A 22,061-nucleotide genomic window follows, 5' to 3' on the forward strand; every position below is an offset into this window, starting at 1 on the left:
AAATCTGATTAACTAGCCTCCCAGCCCAGGGCTTGTAAGCAGGGGCAAATTCGATGGAGAGAAGAGAATGATAAAATGAAAGCACTGGGATGTGCAGCTGGTGACCTGGCAGAGAAAAATAACAGACAAGCTCAAAAAAAGTAAATATAGGAAATAGGATATTTGATAACACGGTGCAAGATGGCTGCAGACGATGACACGGAGGCACATGCTAGACTTCTAAAAAGTTTGTCAATAGAAATAGCTCAAGAAACTAATTGTGGGTACAGTAGAAGGAGTGAGATTATCATGGAAAATTCACTTATGTGAGCTCTTCGCCAGCCCTGATGGCGTGTGGAAGAGTCGTCAGGGACAGCAGGAGGCAGGGGTTGCAGGGATGCTAACGCGTCTCAAAGTGCCCCGTCCACTGCAGACCCCACAATGTCACCGTCAGGCAGCAGGAGAAGCCGCTGCTCCTCTCTGTCCCAGAAAGGAACTGAGACAACAGGGATTCGTGTCAGTGATGGGGGGACCACGGCCCGTTGTTTCACTTCTTGTAAAATATTTTCTAATCCCGGATGGTCTCACTCAGAGCAGGAATCTAGAAAACCTAAATAAGGGACCAGGAAAATGAATAACTATAAGAAAGAAAAAATCAAAATCAACAAACAACTATGAACCAGAGACACTCTATGGGGGCTGAGGGGGCAGGGAGGGGAGGGACTGGGGTCAAAATAAGGGGGTTGCAATTGTATGGGGAATATAAAAATAAAATTTATAAATTAAAAATAAATAAATAAAATGTTTTCTACCCAAACATCTGGCATCCATACAATTAAATTAAAACACACCTATTCATATTTTTTTCACTACAAAATTTATTGTATCGGAATGAAATACTGATGATGATGATAATAAAAGATTAGCAATTACCGAGTCATGTAAAGAGAAACGTATTTTTAAATAATTTGAAAACCTAAGAGATTTTTATGTGGAAGTTTCTTAGTGCAAACATTTTCCTTTTAATAACCTTTTGTTCTTTGTCTTAATACTAAGTTCAGCAAAGGTGAAGACTAATATTCTCCTTTTATCACACATTTAAATATTTGTTGCTCTTTTATCTCGATCACAGTGTTATATGAATGATCTATAAAGCTTACTTCCCTTGAAACATATTTGTGTCATAAAAGAAAAGTCCCCTCACATATTCAGTAAGTTTTTGACGCAACTACACTGCTAATCTTGAACCAACCAGTCCTCATTAAAAAGTTTTTATTCTTAAGACCCTTCTTTAAGAAATGAATAAAGTTTATGCTCCTAAAACAAATTAACTCATTAGAAAAATTTTGCACAAATTCCAGAGGTAATGGATCCATTAACTGGCTGACACACCGATTAGGTTATCTCAACGCCTAAAATAAAGCCGTTCCTCAAGAACTGTATCACCTATTGTAGGAAGAGCAGAGTTTAAACTGCTGAATGACATTATTCCCATTATGACATTATCCCCTCCTGCTTAATGGGGAAAGTTAGTGGATTCTGAATTATTCTAAAATATTAAGACAGCCAAGTTCTTCTTATGTTTCAGAATAAATTCCTCATGGAATGAGTGCCTGGTGTCAGCTAGTCAGGACCCGCCATGTTTCCTTTAAAGATCTAATTCCTGAAGGCACAGCCTTAGTAGTACATGAAAAAACTCCATAGTTAGTAACTTCTTCAACCACATGGAGTGTGTGGCGCGATACACACGTAACTACCTCAGCAGTCCTTCATCTCATTTGTCATCCTAGACCTGCCTTCAGACACGTCCAGAACTCACGTTTCTCTGGTCGAGTGCACTCACTGTGTTACAAGGTGGGGAAACAAGGCCCGAAAAATGAAATCTAATGGATCTACATTTGTGCATTTTTTCCCTCATCCTTAAAACATGAAAGCATAACAATGAAAAATCTTTAAGGTTGAGTAAGTTCTGATGCAAACTAAATAAATACATGACACATTATAGGCATCTATAAAGCGATTACTGTCCAGTGCATCTGGAAGAATGTGAGCCCACTATGAGTGCCGTCATGTAGACGGCATACGCTCGGGGGGCAGAGCGGATCCCAGGATAATTGAAAGGTTGTGTTCGCTGACTAATGCAGCCATCTGTCCAGAGAGTCTGTGGTTAGAATACAGAGTTTTCCTTTGGTGCATTAGTTTAATTACTTGTATAAGACGCTTTTAAAATGTAAGTGACTCATGCAAACATTTTGGTATATGAACCTCAGTGTAAGTAAAAGAGATGAATTTGCTTTGACATCTCTAGGCACAGCAGAGTAAGAGGAAACAGGATTACCCTCAATGTATTTAATTTAGTTTGTTCCAGAACTGAAAAATACCTTTGGTTAAATGCAGTTTTATTTTGGGGCCTTGTGGAATAGTTTAGGTGAGATGAATTTGAAAATGATATCTGAAAAGGCAAAAAGCTTTCTGTACTTAGGGTTCAACTGTGACCTCTTTGCTATGTGTGATTCATGCCATTCCTGCGAGGCTAACCAGCTCCGTCTCTCCCCCCAGGACTCAGGACAGGTTATCCCTCTCATTGTGGAAAGCTGCATTCGGTTCATCAATCTCTATGGTAATCCATTAAATTACACAACTCTGTATATAAGTGTGTGTGTGTGTGTGTGTGCGCACGCGCACGTGTGTGCATGCGTATCGTGTTTATATAGTGTGTCTCCACACACCCACACATGCATACAGGTGCAAACAAAAGGGGCAGCTTTATTAGAAAATTAAGACAACGCTTGCATAGACACAAGCGGGCAGGCGGAGCTGCCTCTGAAGCTGGTTTGTTAAGAGACGCCTGCGTAGACACGGGCGGGCCGTCTTGGGCGAGAGTTACCAAACTCTGGAATTCTTACTTTAAACAAATCACTAGGAATATTTCAGAAAATGTGTTTCCGTTAACACTTAATGTTAGCCCTTGGGAAGAGAGCGTCTTGGCACATGACAGAATCTCTGTTCCCTCCTCTTCCCTCCAGGTCTGCAGCACCAGGGGGTGTTCAGAGTGTCCGGCTCCCAGGTGGAAGTCAATGACATCAAAAACTCATTCGAGAGAGGTAACTGTGCAGCTGTGCCTGTAAGCAAACCCTGTGGAAGGTCATTATTTTCTGCAGCCTCAAGTGGGTGTGACTATCTTCAACACCTTTCTCCTTTCATGTGCGTAACTGAGGGTGCTGAGGTCAGAATCACTGGGCTCTGGTGTCAGGTATGGAAAAGCAGAGGAGCTTTGCATCCTGGCCTGGGACTGGCCTAGAGAACCCTCAGTCCATGTGTCGCAGGTGGCACAGAGGGTTCTAGAAGGGCCGCACGGGCGGCCCTGGGCCTACACAGCAGGGCCTGAGTGGACCCGTCCGGCTTCCTGTCTTCTTATTGTCTGGAAGTCTCTCCTCCTACTGCCATCCCCGGCTCCTTCCTGTGACCCTGTTTGGCGCTTCCTTCTTGTCCGCGGTCTGGTAGTAAATACATCCTGTTCCGCTGGTAAGTCGCCCTTTCTGACTAGCAAAACCATACAGTTGAGTGTCAGACAGAGCTAGAATCAAATCAGACGCTTCTATTTACTAGTTGTTTGATTTGAATCAAGTCCCTCAGGTCTTTGGCCTGGGATTCTTCATCTGTGACATTCCATGACTGGCGTGAGGATCAGATAGAATCCATCAAAACGTCCAACTCTGCAGTGGCGACTCGTGGTCATCGATGCCCTCCCTGGTCGCTGACCTGCGCTGTGTCTGTTCCCGGACACAGGCCCGTCCTTCCCCTGCAGGAGGTGCAGGTGGGAACGGGCGGGTGCGGGCATCCCCGGTGGCGTGGGGCTCCCGCGCCCCCTTCCGCCTTCCCTGGCCCAGCCTGGGCACGCAGCCTTTGAAAGTTTCAAACCTTGGTTAACGAGGTAAACTTGAAACCAGATTTTTTTTTCCTGTCCCCAAATCTCTAAGATCCGTAGACCCTGGGGCATCCCTGCCAGCAGCTGGGAGTTTCAGGCCCTCGCATCCGCCCCATGCAGGATCAGCTCCAGGGTGCGCAAGCCGGGCTCCCGTGCCCGCCGCCACAGGCGGGGTGCTGTGTTATTTTTTCTTGGAGATTCCCCTGCGAGTTGTTGTTTGTTTGCTATGTCTTTGAGGGAAGCTTCTCGGGGTGGCAAAACAACATTTCTGGTGAATTCATGCTCAAGTAATTCTTGCCCTAGTTGCAGAGAAAAGGGAACACTAGGTCCCTGGAAATAAACGGCCCCAAGATGCCAAAACAGAAGTTGAAATGAAATGGACAATTTTTGTGAACACTGGAAGAACTTTTATAAATTAAAAAAATGGAGTTTGAAATAAGGTTGTATGTTAAGCTAACTTATTAGGAGATTTTATCTCAATTTAATGCTCAGGGTGGTAGACCAGCCAGCCCAGTTAACTAATATATTTGTTTAGTTCACTAATATTTTAAAACCGCTTACCATAATTGCATATTTGTGACATAGTTTTTAAATTTCTACTTTGCATACAAATTCCTTAGCACTGTTAAGGATACGTTTTCAAACTCCTCTACCTGGTTTAAAAACCTCCCACTGCTATAGGCAGATGCAAATGTGCACATGTGAACACACCATGTCGCTTTAGGAAACATTTATTGAACTGGAGATGGTCATAATTTGGTGACGCCTGGACTATTTCTGATAAATTTGGCTGATGCACATAGCACAGCCAGACGGGCCTCGTACTGTGTTTTTTCCCAGTAGAATAAGAAACACGGGACGTAGTATTTGAATTCATGTCAAACTAAGATTAGAGATTTTAGTTCAAAAAAAATCTAGGTAAAATTGTAAATCCCACAACATTTTATTTTAAGATTCGGATAACTTGTAAGGGATTATTTGGGTAGCGTAAGATTAAAAAAAGCTTTATTTTAGCCAACTATTTTTAAGTTAATCACGGGGTAGACTGTGTAAGCCAATTATTTTAATTTTAGTGCCATGTAATCTTTCATGAAAGCGTAATTAAAAGATGCCTGTATATATAGAAGTGTGTGTATATATAGAAACGTATTTTTTGTGCGGCGCAGGACTGTACATGTCGCTGGTTTTTTTTTAGGTGAAAACCCTTTGGCTGACGACCAGAGTAACCACGACATCAACTCCGTGGCCGGCGTGCTGAAGCTCTACTTCCGTGGGCTGGAAAACCCCCTCTTTCCTAAGGAAAGATTCAATGATCTGATTTCTTGTATCAGTGAGTAGATTTTTTTTCTTCAGTCTTTTCCCACCAGGACTGTCGAAGCAGTTTCCTGGAAAAGGCAGTGGCCCCCCGCCCCCCGCATGCCCTCCCCACCGCCCCCCATCACCACCAACTCTCTGAGACCATTTGTTTTCTTTGTGGTCCAGCTGAGTCATCGCCCCAGCTGGGGCCTCGCCCTTGGCTGAGCCCCGGCTCCGGCGGCTCCGGCTCCGTGGGGCTCGGCTCCCCGGGGCTCGGCTCCCCACGCAGGCTGGAGTGATGGGGGGGGTGGGGGGTTGGCAGGGGCCGCTTCGTCGGGGCCGGAGGACGCGGGAAGTGTGGAAATGTCGCTTCTCTGGGTGTTAGCTCTTGGCTTCTCCCCCAGTCTCGGGAGCGGGTCCTTCGTCTGTCTTTGAGTGTGACTCCGGGGAGGAGGTGGCGCGAGGTCGGACACCAGGCGGGCTCCCTGCCAGCGGCGTCTGCAGGACAGGCAGAGCTGCCGGGGCCGTGTGGGGCTCGTGGTCCAGTCCCCGCCAGGGCCTTGTGGGGCTCGTGACCCAGTCCCCATCAGGGCCGAGCTCCCAGGCCAGGGTCGGGAGCTGACCTCGCGTCCCTCCTGAGGCTTCCATAGTGACCACGCTTTGCTCTCATGGAGACACCCCCTGCCTCCCCAGCGCCCCACACCCCACCTGAGGCCACAAGTCCTCCTGGGTTGACCTCGGAAAAGGCTGTGCCCGCCCCTCTCCCCCCACCTTGGGTCCCACTGGGGCTGCTGTTAGGCTCCTACGTGGAGTCACCCCCTCTGGGTTTTGCCCTCTTCTGCCCCCCGATACCACCACACCCACATCCTCCATCATTCACACTGCAGCTGCTCAAAAGGACAATTTGGGCTCAATCACACACACGGATTCTCTTTCTCCCTCCCTCCCCCTGGGTTAAAGCCTGTTTCTGTGTTTCCTGCCTACACACTGGCGCCTGGTCATGGATTCGCTCCGATGGTCTTTGTCTCTCTGACCTTTCTTTCCCCCCCCATGATTCCATTTATTTATTTTCCCAATTGTGTTGTCTTCTGACTGAGGTGATATTGGCTGGTGATATTGTGTGATTTAGGGGGACAGGGTCACACCTATCCACCACCGTCCACCACCAGAGCACCCACAACCTCCCACCATAGCCCACTGGGCCCTCTGCCCCCCACCCGCCCCCTCTGGTAGCTTCAATTCTGCAGTCGATTCCTAGAGTTATCTGATCTCTTTCTACTTCGCTGCGTTCATCTCCGGCCACCCTACCCTGTTTGCTGTGGATGTCCGCCACAGAAAACTGCACGTGTGGAGGACATCCCCCCCCCCCCCGCCTGTGCCCTGCTGACTCAGTCGCCGTGAGACACCCGGTGTGAAGCCTTCTCCAGAACACCCTGCTCCCCACCACCCCAAGAAGAGCCAGTCTCTTCCTCCTCCACTAGCGTTCCACCACATGTGTGGATCTGTAATATCCCCATCACCCCACATCATACATCTTGAACCCCTCTGTCTCCCTCTGCTAGAGGGAGAGTTTAGAGAAGAAGTTAAGGACGTAGGCTCTGGGCTCAAACAGCCTCGGTTGAAGTCTGCGTCCGAATGGTGTGCCAGCTGGGTGGATGTGCGCGAGTCTCTTAACCTGAACCCCAGCTTCTTCAGCTATCACACAGGGAGACTATTAAACCATATGTCATAGGGTTGCAAGAATTCCGTGAGTTAATACTTGCAAAGTGGCAAGAGTACCTGCCATGGAATATGTGCGGCGGACTGACCTGAGCACACCAAGAAGCTGGCCACGGCGAACTCACAGGCCTGAGATCTCGACAGGTTGTCAGATGGTAGCCCCAGCACTTGGCGGAGTGGATTCCAGCCACAACATGAGTGTGTGATTCACAGTTGTCAAATAGAGTTTAAATGAAATGAAGTCAGATTCCACCCAAATTCCTCTGTTGGTACCCAGGCCTAATGCCCTGGCTTTCCTTGACAGTGAATGCCCCAGTCAGAGTCCCGTGGCCTCCCCCACACATGCTCTGCGCGACAGAGCCATGTCTTGTGTGCGAGTCAGAAGTGTGCCTGTGTGTCCATCCCAAGGCGCTGGCGTAGCCTCAGTCACCACAGAGGGCCTCTGACCCATCTGGACAGAACTGAGAAGGAGGCATCACCCTTTAGGAATTCGCTTTTGGCTCTGTCCAGAGATTTCCCCACTTCCTGGCCAGAAAGCTTAATTCAGGAAAAATCCTAAGCACGATGCCGTGTGGAGTGGCGTTTACACTCATCACACCCACCTTTGTGTTTAGTGTGCGGGCTGGTAGAGCAGCGGCGACACTTCCAGCTGCCGCGTGCGGTCACGTCCGTGTTAGTCTATGTGGTTGTTAAATGCTAAGGTCAGAGAGTCGGAAGGATCTGGGTTCAAGTCCATTTAACAGCTTTGTGACTTTAGGTAAACATGAATGATTAAATAGCTGTTTATTTATCTGCTTCATCGTGTCTGTGTGAAGCGTAAATGAGATAATCTCTGACCCTGTTTACCATCATGCCTCGCCCACAGTGAGCCTCAATAAATGTCGCTGCCGTCCTTACAACTGCTTCTGCTCCAAGCCCAGGGCACGCGTGAGTTAGCTGCCTATTCAACTAGACAGGTGTCTCTTTCACAAATGGATGTGAAATTTCTTTTTGAGGTGATCAAAATAGTCTAAAGTCACCTAAAGCAATGGTCACTCAACTCTGAATCCACTTTAAACCACTGAATTTATTATTTTATTTTTTTAAAAATTTATTTATTTATGCATACAAGAACTGGGGTACAGGCCAGATATTGGGGGCTCAAGGGGGGGGGGTGAGAGGATTCACCAGAGACAGAGTGGGGAACAGAACAGGCAGACTGACGAAGCACACTGCTGAGGGGAGCAGCGGGGAGACAGGAGAGGTCTCCTTGCCATGGGGGTTGCTCCCAGGCCGGCGGGGATCAAACCGGCGCTGCAGAGGCTGCGGACAGCTTCACAGCGCTGCACTCAACTGCCTGCGCCACCAGGGAGGCCCTGAATTTATTATTTTAATGGGTGAATACATATGATATGTATTATAACTCAGTAAATCTGTTATTAAATTATATCCTACCATACTTGCTGCTTATAAACCACATTTAAATTTAATGTTATTAACATCTTTGCATATCAGTAACTATTTTTCAAATACAGTTTTTAGTGGCCATATAAGGTTTTGGTGTTTTTTAATAGTATTATTTTTATTGAACTAACCTTGCACAGTGTATGATTTGGGGATGTAAGGGTGCACACTTAGCACACCACACCCAACCCAGAGCACCCATAATGTCCCACCATAGCTTTTTTTTTTAACGAGTCCCCTACTTTTAGAAATGGACATTGTTTCCAGTGATTTTGCAGTTATACAAAACATTGTGATGAACCTTTCAGTACATAAGCTATTTGCCCGTTTCTGATTGTTAATGAGCAATTCTTGAACTGGTTACCTGATGCCCCTGTGGGTCTTCTCAGAAGGGCTCAGAAGGTGTTTTTCAAGACCTCCGGTGTGGCCTTTCCGCAGTACACGCCCCATGGCCGTGTTGACATAACGTCGGCTGAGGCCCTGGAGGCTAAGGAGAAACTCTGGCTTCTCCCCAATCCCTCGCCCTGCCCCCGAGCACTGTTCCCTTTACTGAAGTAGAACAGTTTGGGGTGTCACCCAGCTGTAGGCTTTTCGAGAACACGTCCTCTCTGAGAAAATCTTTTTCCATTAGTGAAAAGATGACGCCATCCCGTCCTCATCGTGTGCAAACCCCACCTTTCTTGGGTCCTTTGCACAAGGGTTAAGCCCTTGGTTTGACCCTATTACCTTAGAATTTACAACCATGTAAACGCTCCATACGTGAATTTATTAAATTTTGGTTTATTCTCCTGCTGATCAGTCGCCTTCTAATTTGCTCCATCATCCAGCCTCAAAAGAACCCAAAGGGATGATAGAATTTTCTCCTGCACCACATTTTCTAAAATACATTTTTGTTGCTGAAAATTCTTTTCAACTGTACTGCATACCTGGTGGCTTTCTCTCTGAACTCTACATTTCTGTTTGATGCCTTATAGCAATTATCTTAGGGACCCTTTTATCCTTAAAAGGATTTAATAGGTTTAGTGTCTGAACTGAGCAGGTCAAGCGTCCTAGGCTAAGAATTGGTTTCTTTAATAACCTCCATATGCTAATTCAGCAGAAAAGGGCAAATTATGTGTGTGTGTGTGTACGTGTGTGTGTATCTCAACGGTGTTGCTAATTAGCTAGGAAAGAACACAGTGGTGTAATTCATAGAAGTTGGTCTATTGATGGTTAATAAGAGAGATTTGTAGCATTTTGAGTCTCACCTAGAGCAGCAGCTGGTCATCCTCTCGAGGCTAAGCCGAGCTCCATGCACACGTGCCGGAGCATCCCTTGTGCTCTTCCCTCTCCCTTTCTTTGTCGCGCACACTTCCACGCAGGCAGAGTCGACTCCGAGGTTGTCACTGTCAGGACCTGCGGTGACCCCAAAGCTGTCCTGGGCTGGGAAATTCACTGTGAATACTGCAAGGCTGTGACGTCAGACATGTTTGCGTGTTGCTGCTGTTAAACAAACCATTTCCAAATGTGGCCACCAAGGAATTTCCTTCCCTGTCTTCCTACTGAAGGATGCATTTGCATCTTGTGATTTATGATTTGTTTTCTAACAAATACTTTTGCAAATGGTGCCACAGCAGAGCTGGTCTTTTCAGGGTACCCGCCATTTGGACTTTTGGCTGCTTTCTGGGGTCACCCGCACGTTGTGGTGCATTTTTCACCCACGTTTCCAGGGCCCTCACCCCCACGCTGTGCGGCTGGGAGGCCGACCTGGGCACCTCCAGAGCTCGGGAAAGACCGTAAATGAGCCTCGGGAGCCTTGATTCTGTGCCCAAGGTTGGCAGACGCCACTTCACCTAATCACATTTGCTCCTGAGTCGTGGAAACCAAGGGCAGCGTGAGCGAGAGCCAGAAGAAGGCTGAGCTCCTGCCCTGACTTCCCGGGCGGGCCGCGGGGACTCAGAGCTCCGATTTGCCACGCAGCATACACCTGCGACCACGACCCGCCGCTCTCAGAGCCCGCTGGGCAGGGCATCCAGCAAAGGGCTGTGGGAACTGTCCATTGGGACCCGCTCTCTGGACACAGGACAGTCTGGGGCATGGGTACCGCGCGAGAACGCGGCAGGACGCGCGCTGCGGGCCTGTTGAGCCACAGCCGTAGCCAAATCCTGCTCACGGCTGTGGGGGCTGAGGCCTTGGGACAGACGGGTGATGGGTTTGCTGCTCCGCCCGCCATGCCAGCCCGGCCGTCTGACTGAGATCGGTCTCCTGGCGGTGCAGGAGTGGACTCCTGCCGCCCTGGCTCCATCTAGTCTTCTCGGTCTCGCCTTCTCGTGCACCTGTTGCTTTTCTCTCCTGAAATCTCTCGTTTGCATCCACGGCCTCCTCCTCCAGTCTTCATTTTTAAATTGTATTTAAAATACACGTCACTTCATGCTCACGAGGTAAGCACTGGTGGGTGTGCAGGTCCGTGGCACTAAGCACCTTGTCTGCAGCCGTGGCCACCGTCCAGTTCCAGAACCCCTCGTGGTCGCAAACTGGAAACCTGTCTCCATTTAATACTAAACCCCCGCGCCTCCCGCCCTCAGCCCCTGACGACGCTGGTTCTACTTTCTGTGTCTTTGAATTTGACTATTCTAGAAACCTCAGCTACCACAGCTGGCCTTTTGTGATGGCACGGTCACTTAGCAAGAGACCTGAAAGGGTCATCCGCGTTGTAGTGTGTATTAGAATTTCATGCCTTTTTTATGGCTGAATAATATATCATTGTGTGTGTATACATTTGGATTATCCATCCATCAATGGATATTTGGGCTATTTTCATTTCTGGGAGGAGAATCAGTTGCCTAGGAACATCAGAGGCAAGACCTGTGTGTCTCAAGAGTAATTAAGAACGACATAGTAACACCTAAAACCTCCGCCATGTTGTAAGTTTATCTAGAAGACGCTAAGCTGCCCAAGGCCAAAATCATGGGCGTCAGAGAAAACTGTGATGCCCTCAGAAACGGTGGTGCCTCCACGCCGACCCCCTGGGCACTATGTGGGTGATGACTGACTCACCCAAGGGCAAGGCGTGACTTATGTTCAGACACGTACATGAAACGTGGGTGCTCCGACATTCTGCCTTAAACGTTGCGGGTGAAAGGAACCTGACCGTGTCCCCTCTTGCCTGCAGGAATAGATAATCTCTATGAGAGGGCACTTCACATCCGCAAACTGCTCCTCACCTTGCCCAGGTCGGTCCTTATCGTGATGAGGTACCTCTTTGCTTTCCTCAATCAGTAAGTACCTGATGCTCTGCCAGAATATCCATCTAATTCTGTTTATATCTCTCTGAATTCTGTCTTTGTTTTTGGATTCTGTAAAATGTACGTTGAGTCTGTTTATCAGCAGAGTTGAAGAGAGGATGATTGAATACAGACGACAGGTGCATTTTTCAACAGATCAAGGTCGTTATGTGACAGATGAAAGCTCTACTCCGGATGCAGCAAATATGGCCATCGATGCAAACATATACAAATATTACTACAAAGAACACATTTTAGTGAAATATGTTTTTCTAACTTCTGTCCAAAGCTAATGTCATGAATGTTTTCATCAAAATGATGTGAACCACCTGCAGAAAATTTGTGCAATTTTTGATGTAGGGGAGTGACTTGTAGATGAGACGTATACACAGACCCCAAAAAGAATTTCTGCGAAATCAGCAGAATGAGAACTTGTCAAGAAGAGATTTCTAAAGCGTTCTCTAAAACAATGTAACAGAAATCATAAAAATCAGCATTATCTTCAAAGATACTTTACTCTTCATTTAAGCAACTCAGCTTTCAGCTTTGTTACTTCCTGAAACATGCTCCCCGATGGGAGAATCACCGGGTCCCAGCTAAAGAGTCTCCTTGCTTTTCAGTGTTTGGACCAAGCCGTTGGAAATAAGGAACTCCAGGGGGACGAAATTTGGAGAAGTGCCTTCTCCACCTGGCGTGGATTCTCCCTGCCTAGAATTAGGATGTTTTCTTTTCCTTTTTTAATTTTTAAATGAATTACTTTTTTATTACGCCACTGTGGATATTTGGACAACGTATGGCTTCTCCCCCCAGGTGTGGTCGCCGTAGTTCTCCCGCCACCAAAGCACCCACCGTCCGTCGCCACAGCCCCGTGTGCTCCTCCACCCTCCCTCAGCTCACCCCTCCCTGCCTCTCCCGCCTTCCCTACCGTCCGCTCCTGGACGTCTCATATCTGTGGGCAGCTTCCAAGGACTGTCTTTGTCTGACCCTTTGTTTGCTTTGTCTGTATTCCACAAAATTAGGATGTCTTCTCTTCTCAATTTCCTGAGAGGGTTTATGTTCACGGAATTCACAGAACTAACTGCAGCTCTGCTGACTCCTCCCGAGTCACACCCACTTAAGTCTGCCCCTAACAAGCAAGCCCACATGATAGGACAACGCCAGCAGGGAACAGAATGAACTACCACGTTCATACATGGTGGGACCCCGTTTGTACAGAAGCCACCTCTGGAAGGAGCAAGATGTCAAGGCGTGGTTATAAATGGTGTCTGCACTTTCACCTGCTCACCCAGACTGTTGGGAGACTGAGGGATTGTCGTCTTCACCTTTCATTACATGTGCCTCCCCCCACACACACACAAGGAGAGCCTTCCCGCCCAACCCGTGCTCGCCCCACCAAATTTTCCTGCCGCACCAGTGCTAAGCCCACTGTGAACCAAAAGACCAGAGTCAACTTAATTCTGAATGTGGAATTAGGAAAGATCCCCCAACCTGAATCTAACCACCCACAAAGCGCAACACAATGGCAGACGTGCCGGGACTCAGCTTCCGGCCTTTCTGCTCAAGCCTGCCCCGGCTCCTGCTACCGGCCTGCAGGCGGAGGGAAGACCCAGCCCTCTGGGTGTCCTGCGTGGGACAGGAACTGTGAAGAGAACTTGCCTGTTCATTTTCAGTTGTAAAATTGAAATGTAGAAATAGCACTTTCATATCAAGTTTGTGCTCTTCAAGCCGGCACTGCATTAAAGACCCAGAAACCTTGGACTGTGACTCCCCCCCACTGAGCTTCGGTGTCTTACAGAAATGAGCCCATCCCCCCTCTGAGCCTGGCTCCTTCCTCTCTCCGTTTTCATGATGCCCTGTAACGTGATCGTGAGCTGCTGCTGTCAACTTTTTTTAAGATTGAGAAGTGGCAGGAGGGAAAGACATATGTTAGCTGAGGAAATTATGCCTTTGTGTTTTCCACTTTCTGGGCTATCCTATTTCCAAAAAAAGGTCAAGTATCATGTCACATGGTGTCTCCGTTTCTTTGTGTCAGTCACCAGATCGCAAAGGGAGTGGAGTATCTTTTTTCTCCTTCCATTTGTCATCTGTTCACCTGGATTTCACATTCCCCCCAAGAATGGTCCTTTAGACACTGGAGGATAATGCTCTAAATTCTCCCTTGCCCTGTGTGAGAGGCTTAACCACAAGGAGCTGGGCTGGCTTAGCGTGAGTCATCTGTGGAAAATATCTCACAAATATCCATTAAATCTGAATTTAGAGATTAGTGCTAGACAGCTAGAAATCTCCCCAGAATAACCCCTGTCCTGCTTCCTTTCACAGTCTCTCGCAGTACAGTGATGAAAACATGATGGACCCGTATAACTTGGCCATTTGTTTTGGTCCAACACTGATGCCCGTTCCAGAAATTCAGGATCAAGTGTCTTGCCAGGCTCACGTGAATGAAATTGTCAAAACCATCATCATCCACCACGAGACTATTTTCCCAGATGCTAAAGAGCTGGAAGGCCCAGTTTATGAGAAATGCATGGCTGGAGATGACTACTGGTAAGCCCGTGAATGCTAGTCCTCTCCCTGGAGAGAGTTCTGAACATGTGTTCAATATTATTAGGGGGAAAATGGCCAAAAGTCACCAATGCTTCACTTAAAAAAAAATACAAAGGAAGAAGCAGGCGACGTGAGGTAAATTAGAGTTCTAAGTCGCGTGACAGCACTAGCTTCTTATGGACACTCACATTTTCTCCTTTTCCACAAAGATTACATCTTTTTAAACATCCATCCCACCATGGCTTTTATAGAGAATCAAGGTTTGACTTTACAAAGAGCTTTATTAATCTTCACCATTACATCCCCAAAAGAGACTGATTCACAGATTCCACTTCATTCTGAAACGGGTTTGATCCTCAGAGCTGTCATTTCAAAGGAGCCTGGTCAGCCGGTGTGTTTTCATTCTGATTTTCACTTTCACTCTTAGTGATAAACACCCTAGTGAGTTGCAGCGGTAGAAGGCGTTTTGCACAAACTTGCCACGTTAATGTGTTGTTGGGACACAACAGCTTTTAATAAGGCAGTCCAGTCACTCCCAATGAAGTATAAAAAGGGGGGGGTGTCAACCAAATGATCCCAAAGGTGAGGAGCCCTGTTCAACACGTGTTTCCAGCTGCTGACAGATCATGCACAATAAAAATAGCTTCCGTTCCTGCACCCCTCCCCTTACATACCATGCCAGCCACTTGGTACATACGGTGGCTTTTATTCCGCACAAACGCTCCACCAAGTCAGCTGAGAGAGGCCAAGAAGCGGCTCTAATGCCTGGTGGTAACCGGAGACAGCCCAGGTCTGTCTGACTGCAAAGCCCACAGGAGACTTCCCGCTCCACAGCTGCCCCCGGCCTACCTCAGAAGGCCCCGTGCAGCCCAGATTTAGGAGCCGCCTAAAGATAGACTTGGCTGAGGCCTTCGTTCTGGATCCTTCTCAGGACACTTTGTCCCCCATTTCCTTCCTGGGGGTTAAGTAGAAGCATTCATAGAACAAGTTGCTGAATGTCTTAGGTGGCTGAAGGTACACTTATTTTTTCCTTAAACCACAGTTTGGTCATATGCCTTGAGGAACTGTGATTTGGGCCTCCCTGGGGGAACAGGGGTTAAGTCTCAGCACTATGAAGCTATCCGCAGCCACTGCAGCACGAGTTCCATCCCCGGCCAGGGAGCTACCCACATGGCTCTGCAGCCCCCTCCTGTCTCCCCGCTGCTCCCCTCAGCAGTGGATTTCTCAGTCTGCCTGTTCTGTTCCCCACTCTGTTTCTGGGGAATCCTCTCACCCCTGCACCTCTGGCCTGCACCCCAGCTCTTGTTTGCATAAATAAATAAATCTTAAAAAAAAAAAGAAAACTGGGCCTTGACTATCCCAGTATTGCTCTAAATTAACAGCAGGGCATGGTAGATTCCAGTTCTGTGGTATATCCAGATATTTTACACATGGATTCAATTTAAAAATATTTCCTTGAGCACTTACTATGTGCAAGGTCCCCACACGAGCTTGACTCTGGAGAGATAAATAAGTAAAACTCAGCCTTGCTGAGATCCGTAATTTTATTTCCACGGTCACATTTGTTTCATGGCCAGAGTCAAAGGCATGTTAAGTATTTCCAAATATCCAGGGCTATGTCTGCAGGCTCTGCTGTCTTGCTCGTTTTATCACAAAGCAAATATATGAATGTCTGGCCAGTATTTCTTGATGTGTGATATTTCAGGATTTTTGCTGGTCATTACTTTTTGCGAGTAGGGCGGCCCCATAACAAAGAAGCTTGCAGCCAATTTGATCATGTCCTTCCCCATCATTCATTTTCAACACAAAGTCAATATCACGATAGTTACCTTTGTCCCCGAACACGGCTTCCACATTAGCGTCAGGTTTGTGTTTGTGGCCAATACATCCCGCTTGTCAGCGTTCATTAGGGGAGACGGGGTGTTAGTGTCAAAGGATCAATTTTTTTAAAGGATAGACTCACAACTCTCGTGTAGATAGAAAATGAAACTGGCCACCAAAAAATGGAGAAGCTACTACAACCCATTAAAAGCAGAAGTCAAAGAAACCTCCATGTGTGCAGTAAGGCGTGTCCAGAGGAATTTGCACAACTGGTGTAACCGCAGGGCGATACCCAGCGACACGCCGCTGGAATTCGAGCTCATCTTCCGTTCCCCGGAGAGGAGGGACTGGTCAGGCTGTCGGGCTGGCACAACCCCTTTGTCTTTAGAGAATTGTAAGAAACTGGGCCCAAGTTGAGGCCACCACACCCCGTTTCGGGCTTGTTAGTGACTCCTGGGCCCCCACAAAGGCTCATCTTTCTCCTCCTCAGCAGTTGTTCACTTTTAAGTCCTCACTTGGCCTCACGCGACTTTGTCCCCACAGCGACAGCCCCTACAGCGAGCACGGCGCACCCGAGGAGGCAGACCCCGACGCGGGCACCGGGCCGCACACCAGCGACGACGGTGAGCCCTCGCCCCGGCCCGCGGGCCTGTCCTCTGCAGCATCACTTCATTCGCTAGTCAGTGCAGGCAAAAGGATATTTTTTAACTGTGTAAACTACATAGAATAATATCCCCGTGAGCACCCAAGAGCCACCACCAAGGTCAAGAAGAAAGCCACAGGGACGCCCAGCCACAGGGACCCCAGCCCCCGGCCCCCGCGGCGCCCCCGGTGTTTGTGTGGAGAGCGGTTGGCCTTTCATTTGCAGCCTCCTGGAACTTTCCATAAGTGGCCTCAGACCTTCTGTATTTATCATGATTTCTCTACTCGGGATTATTTTCCCGAGAGTCACCTGCATAGTATTCCACTGCATTGCCTGGCTGGGGGCTGGGGGCGGGAGAGGTGTCTTCTGGGTCTCTGCACTGGAAACAGCCGCTCGCAGAGTTTCCAACACGTCTCCCGTTGGAAACGTTCGGGAATTCCTCGAGAACACACACACCTACCAGCAGGCCTGTCGTCCGCTTTGTTGGATTCTGCCAGGTTATTGCTGGCGCTGGCTGTGTGATACGGACCCGGCCCAGCCCACAGCCCCCGGGGCTGGCCCGCAGCGCCCGGTGTTATCAAGTATCGCCCTTGGCCACCATCGCAGTCGCTCTCGGTGATTTCATGTGCCCTTCGGTGACTACTGAGGATGCTGCTGTTTAAACGCAGTGTCTCGAGAGGAAACACGGGGTACAGGAAGACCAGCACAGTCGGACGGGGTCTCCCGTGAGGACACGGTTTGTTTCTCACAGTTCCCCAGAGGAGGGGGAACGCTACCCCCTGCAGCCCCTGCAGCCCCTGCAGCCCCTGCACCCCCTGCACCCTCCCCACACGCATTAGTCAGCATGAGTCGCCTCTTGTTTGAAGAGGCCTTTTTTTTCCTTTTTCTAACTTTTTAAGTTTAACGTTTAACATTCGTTTCTAAGACTTTTTATTTGTTAATATAAACACATGAAACTAAGGACTTTCTCTTCCTGCCCCTCTGGCTGTGTAGATGGGTCCTTCTTCTCTCTTTAGCTGTGACTGCCGCATCCTTCTTAAAGCCACCCACTGAGTTTTTAGTTTTCATTGTTTTCCCCGCGGGCTCTGTTTGGCTGCTCGTCACACGCGCTGCTTGGTCGTGCTCACAGGCTCTTGCTCCGCACCCGCCACGTCAGCCCCTTGCATCACTTCGGGCTGTGTCGGGTCGTTCGATGTCTGGAGTCTTCCTGGATTTGTGGCCGCAGGTTCTTGCTCGTTGAGTCCTATTTGCCAGGGGGTTTTAGAAAGGTTGACCGATGTCTTAGAAGCTGGTAGAAGCCCTTTGGCTCAGTAGACGGTGGGTCTCTCCGAAGAGGTTTCACTTGCTGTGAGCTGGAGTGACCACTTGAGGACCACATGGAGTTTCCAGTTTGCGGTTGTCCAGCCGCCCAGGTCGTGTGAGCTGCAAACCTGCCTGCACCCGTGTGGCTGCGTCTCAGGGATCATGTGCCCCAGGATGGAAACCGCCGGTTCCCTTCAGCCTGGGGGCGAGGACGGTGCAGGTGCTTACAGTGTGTGCAGGCCAGGAGCAAAGGCCATTTCTTGATCGAGAAGTTCACTCCAGCAACTGAGAGGCTGGTCGTGGGGCGTGGGGAGTGTAGTTCGGGTCTCCACATCGCGTAGGACGTGGACTTAGTCACTTTCTATGTAAAATAAAGCTTAAGTTTTCCAGGCGGGAAAAGCCCCTTAAGGAAAATTTTGACTCACATTTTCTAGAGTTCTGTTCGCTAAGCTCTCGTTTCCACTGAGATTTTGATATTTAGTGTTCCTTGCGGTTGTGATAGTTTATTACTGCAATTACAAACCCTCTATTTTTAACTCCAGAATTTTTAGTTGTTTCAGCAGAGGGTATTCAAAGCGGCTAGTGTCTACCCTCTGCTCGAGAGAAAGACAGGCCTGTGTTTTTTAAAGTAACATGAATTCACATGTCTCGAAATTAAGTTCGGAGAAATTCTGCAAGAACTTGTATTTGTCTTTTTGCTTTTGAAAGCCTCTGAGCCCTGCCTCTAGCAATCATCTGTTCCTTGTCTTGGATTTCTTTCTCTCTCTGTTCCTTTTCCTCACCTCCTCCAAGCGTTGCTCGCCTTCCTCGGTGGCTGGAAAAGCCAAGACAAAGCTCCAGCCACATCAGCTTCCGCTTGATGCCACGTGTCAGTTCTTTGGCCATTGACTACAAAAGAAAAGATTTACAAAAGGCTCTGGGTTTTAAATAACATTTTGATCATGTTCACCTGATTTTGCTGGAAATAAAAGCATTGCTTAAAAAGACAGCTACCCCAAGCCAAGCCAGCCTCTAACGTACTGTCACTAAATTAACTAGAGTATTGATTACCTTTTGATCGCCTCAGTGTTATTGTATTTTCTTTTCTCTGGCATGGATCGCTAGAGAGAGTAGCTTTTGTTTCCAGAAGAGAGACTGTCACAGAACAAGGCCGTCATCTGCAAGGGCCAGGTTTACAGATCCAGGAAGGAAAGTGTCAGGGAAAGCAAGGTCCCAGATAGAAAGTGTGCTAAGAGTTTGTATAAAATGATGACAAATGGAAATGCAAGCCTTGGCCAAGCACCAGGCATTCAGAAAGTCAGCTCTACTGAATTCTCTTTCCTTTTGTCGAAAACTCTAATAGCCGTGCAGAAATCTGAAGTTATCGTGTTGTTCTTTTATTGTAATGTAGCAGCAGTGCTCTGCAGCCTCTGCAGGACCTGGGAGGACCGGGTAAGTCACTGTGTGAAAGGAGCAGGGTACATTCCATGCCCAGAGATTGATTTCCTCTGCACTGACTAGACTAAGATGTGTATAAATAGCTTATTGATTCACACTTGACTGTGAAATGACTCTCGTGGGAGAAGGAATCAAAATAATGAAATTGCTCAGAATTACTAGTTGGTGTAGTAGGATCATCAATAAAATGTACTTTTGATCCACCTGGTCATTCTTTCGTAACCTCTTCCACATTCAAATTCCATAAGCAGGGCCTGATCGGCCTGTTGTTTCAAAGGATAAAAAGACAGGATGGTCACAGAGGGCATGGTTCTGAAATTATGATAAAATATGTGTAGATCTGTTGAATAGTCTTCAACAGCCTTGGCCAGCATTGCAGAAAGCTGTGTAACTGAATGTCACTGAAGAACATGAATGGTTCTCTCTGTTTCACTGTGACACACGCATAGATTTTATATGATGTGATAGATCAGTCTCAAAATTTCCAGCAAAACAGAATTTCAAACATGGGCATGTTCACATGGGAGTTCACAGATTACATGCCACGGAGTTTGTTTGAATAAATCAGTAGAGACTTGCTTCCCCCGCACTCCATGGCTGTGTTTTATTTCTGTCCCCCAGAGAGAACAGTATCTGTCTTCTTAGATCGAGGCTTTGTTCTTCATCTGCAAGTTTAAAACAAACTATAAAGTCATTCCTTTGAATATAAAGTTATAGTCCCACCCCATGAAGCAGATTTATAGATACATAATAGAGCTGGCACTTATTTATTGTAGTAAAGAAAATATAATTTCAGGGGGAAATATCAGAGTGTTACTATATGGCCAGAAAGCTACCGTCCGTTGTTAGTGGACTTAGAAACTGTTTAAATATAATTTTTATGCCTGCTTTGCTGAGACGTATGCTGCACGCGGACTATAAAGTTGCCGTATGACATATTTACCTCAAACATTTTTCCCTTCCGAAAAATGGAGCATTATTTTGTTTCTCTTTTAAATATTTAGTTGAAATTCACCCAGGCCCTTCATACAAGGTAAACCTGGGTTTTTTCAGTATGGCTGTTGATTTTTGTGGCCTTGCCTTCCATGTCTCAGAGAATGTTTGAATTTATCAAGCGAGAAAGAAGGTTAGCTGGCTCTCTAAGGACGATAAGGGCAGTTATTCCATATAAGTACAACAGATATTGCAATGAACTTTGGAAAAATAAACTCTTTTAATGGGAAGGTTTGTTAGCAAGGGAAATAGAAGATACTTTTCTAAGAAAATATTTGACAGATAGGCAGGCTTGAGTCTCTCATGCGGGGCACATATTCAACAGTATCTGGAAACGAATACGAATTCCGTTTTTAGCAAATGAGGTATTTCTTGTCGCATAGCTCTTTTTCTGTAGGCTTGTACTTCTGTCGTGACCCTTTTCAGTTTCGTTATTGTTGACTAGATGTTTACTCACTGACTGCTGACAGCAGGGATGAGGATGGAGTGATGGTGGGGGGAGCAGGAAAGCTCAGACAGCCCCAGACTGCAGAGCGTTTCACAATACGCTGAATCACAGAAAGCACCTCTCCAAGTAGTTCGTTTGGTTTGTCCTCAGTAATTGTGGTTAGAATTCCAGGAGAGCTGAAATTCTGATTCTAGACCCAGAGTTCACTTTTTTTATTTTGATTTACCATTTAATTATAATACTCCATGTAAGTTTCAGGGGTAGAGCTTCACACTTTGATAAATGCAGACGCCGCGCTGCACCCACCACCCAGTGTTAGTGCCGTTCACCACTATCCCGTTGGCCCCTCTACCCGCCCCTCCCACCTGCTTCCCTGCCCCTCTGGAAAATACCATTTTTTGTCAGAGTCTAAACGTTGGTTTTGTTCTGTTTTATTTTGCTTTGTTTCCTTCTATTCCACAAATGAGTGATCACTGTTCATGCACATGCCGTAGTAAGAAATGGTACAGACAGGTGCCATCTGGCAACCACTGATTTACCCTGTCTTGATTATTATGTCATCTCAAGCATATTATATAAATCTAATTATACACGTAATATAATCTATAGAAATTGGCTTTTTTTTCACTCATCATTCCCTTGACTATTAAGCTCATAATGATTTTATATTCATATATATCATTAAATGATCAGTACAATAAATCTAATAGCTGTTACCACATACAGACTTTTTTATGACGAGTGCTTTTAAGGCTACGTCCAGCAATTTTTAAATATGCAATACAGTATATTAAGTAGGGTCATATTGCATCCCTAGGAGTTACTTGTTTGATAACTGGAAGTTTGTACCTTTTGACGATCTCCTCACCCATTTTCCTGCCTTGACACTCTAGAAAACATAATCATTCGATTTGGGGTTTTAATTGGTTATAGACCAGCCCAAGGTGTGCTTGCGTCACAGATGTCCCCCAAAATGTTACTAACACTAAAGAAAGCCAGGTTGTTTTATTATTGGTGAAAGTGACAGTCTGGTTGTGCCGCCTGAGAAAAGTGAATCTATTCAAAGAGTAATTATCGTGATGCATTTTGTAAGCTTGATTTTTAAAACTAAGCAAAGTATAAATCCTTAGTGTTCTGGGATCTTCCACGTAATAAATGGTATGACAAAGCAGCTCCACCAATGCCACAGTAATATTGACGCAGTTGTGGAGAACGTTCCAGCTCTGGGGGAAATTTTATATATCG

The 22,061-nt window shown here is 47.0% G+C and overlaps 1 protein-coding gene across 2 annotated transcripts in view; it reads left to right on the forward strand.

Annotated features, from left to right (window-relative positions):
* SRGAP1 (SLIT-ROBO Rho GTPase activating protein 1) overlaps positions 1–22,061 on the forward strand; it is a gene marked incomplete at both ends in the record, with an annotated part of 175,481 nt that overhangs the window by 148,104 nt on the left and 5,316 nt on the right. For both annotated transcript variants that reach the window (XM_084256215.1, XM_084256216.1), the window contains 6 exons: positions 2,539–2,599; positions 3,006–3,083; positions 5,103–5,237; positions 11,517–11,622; positions 13,948–14,172; positions 16,537–16,616. In XM_084256215.1, coding sequence (XP_084112341.1) covers positions 2,539–2,599; positions 3,006–3,083; positions 5,103–5,237; positions 11,517–11,622; positions 13,948–14,172; positions 16,537–16,616 — 685 coding nt within the window. The remainder of the gene's footprint in view (positions 1–2,538; positions 2,600–3,005; positions 3,084–5,102; positions 5,238–11,516; positions 11,623–13,947; positions 14,173–16,536; positions 16,617–22,061) is intronic.

The sequence above is a fragment of the Talpa europaea genome (assembly GCF_964194135.1).
Source record: "Talpa europaea genome assembly, chromosome: 15".
NCBI classification, from domain to species: Eukaryota; Metazoa; Chordata; class Mammalia; order Eulipotyphla; family Talpidae; genus Talpa; species Talpa europaea.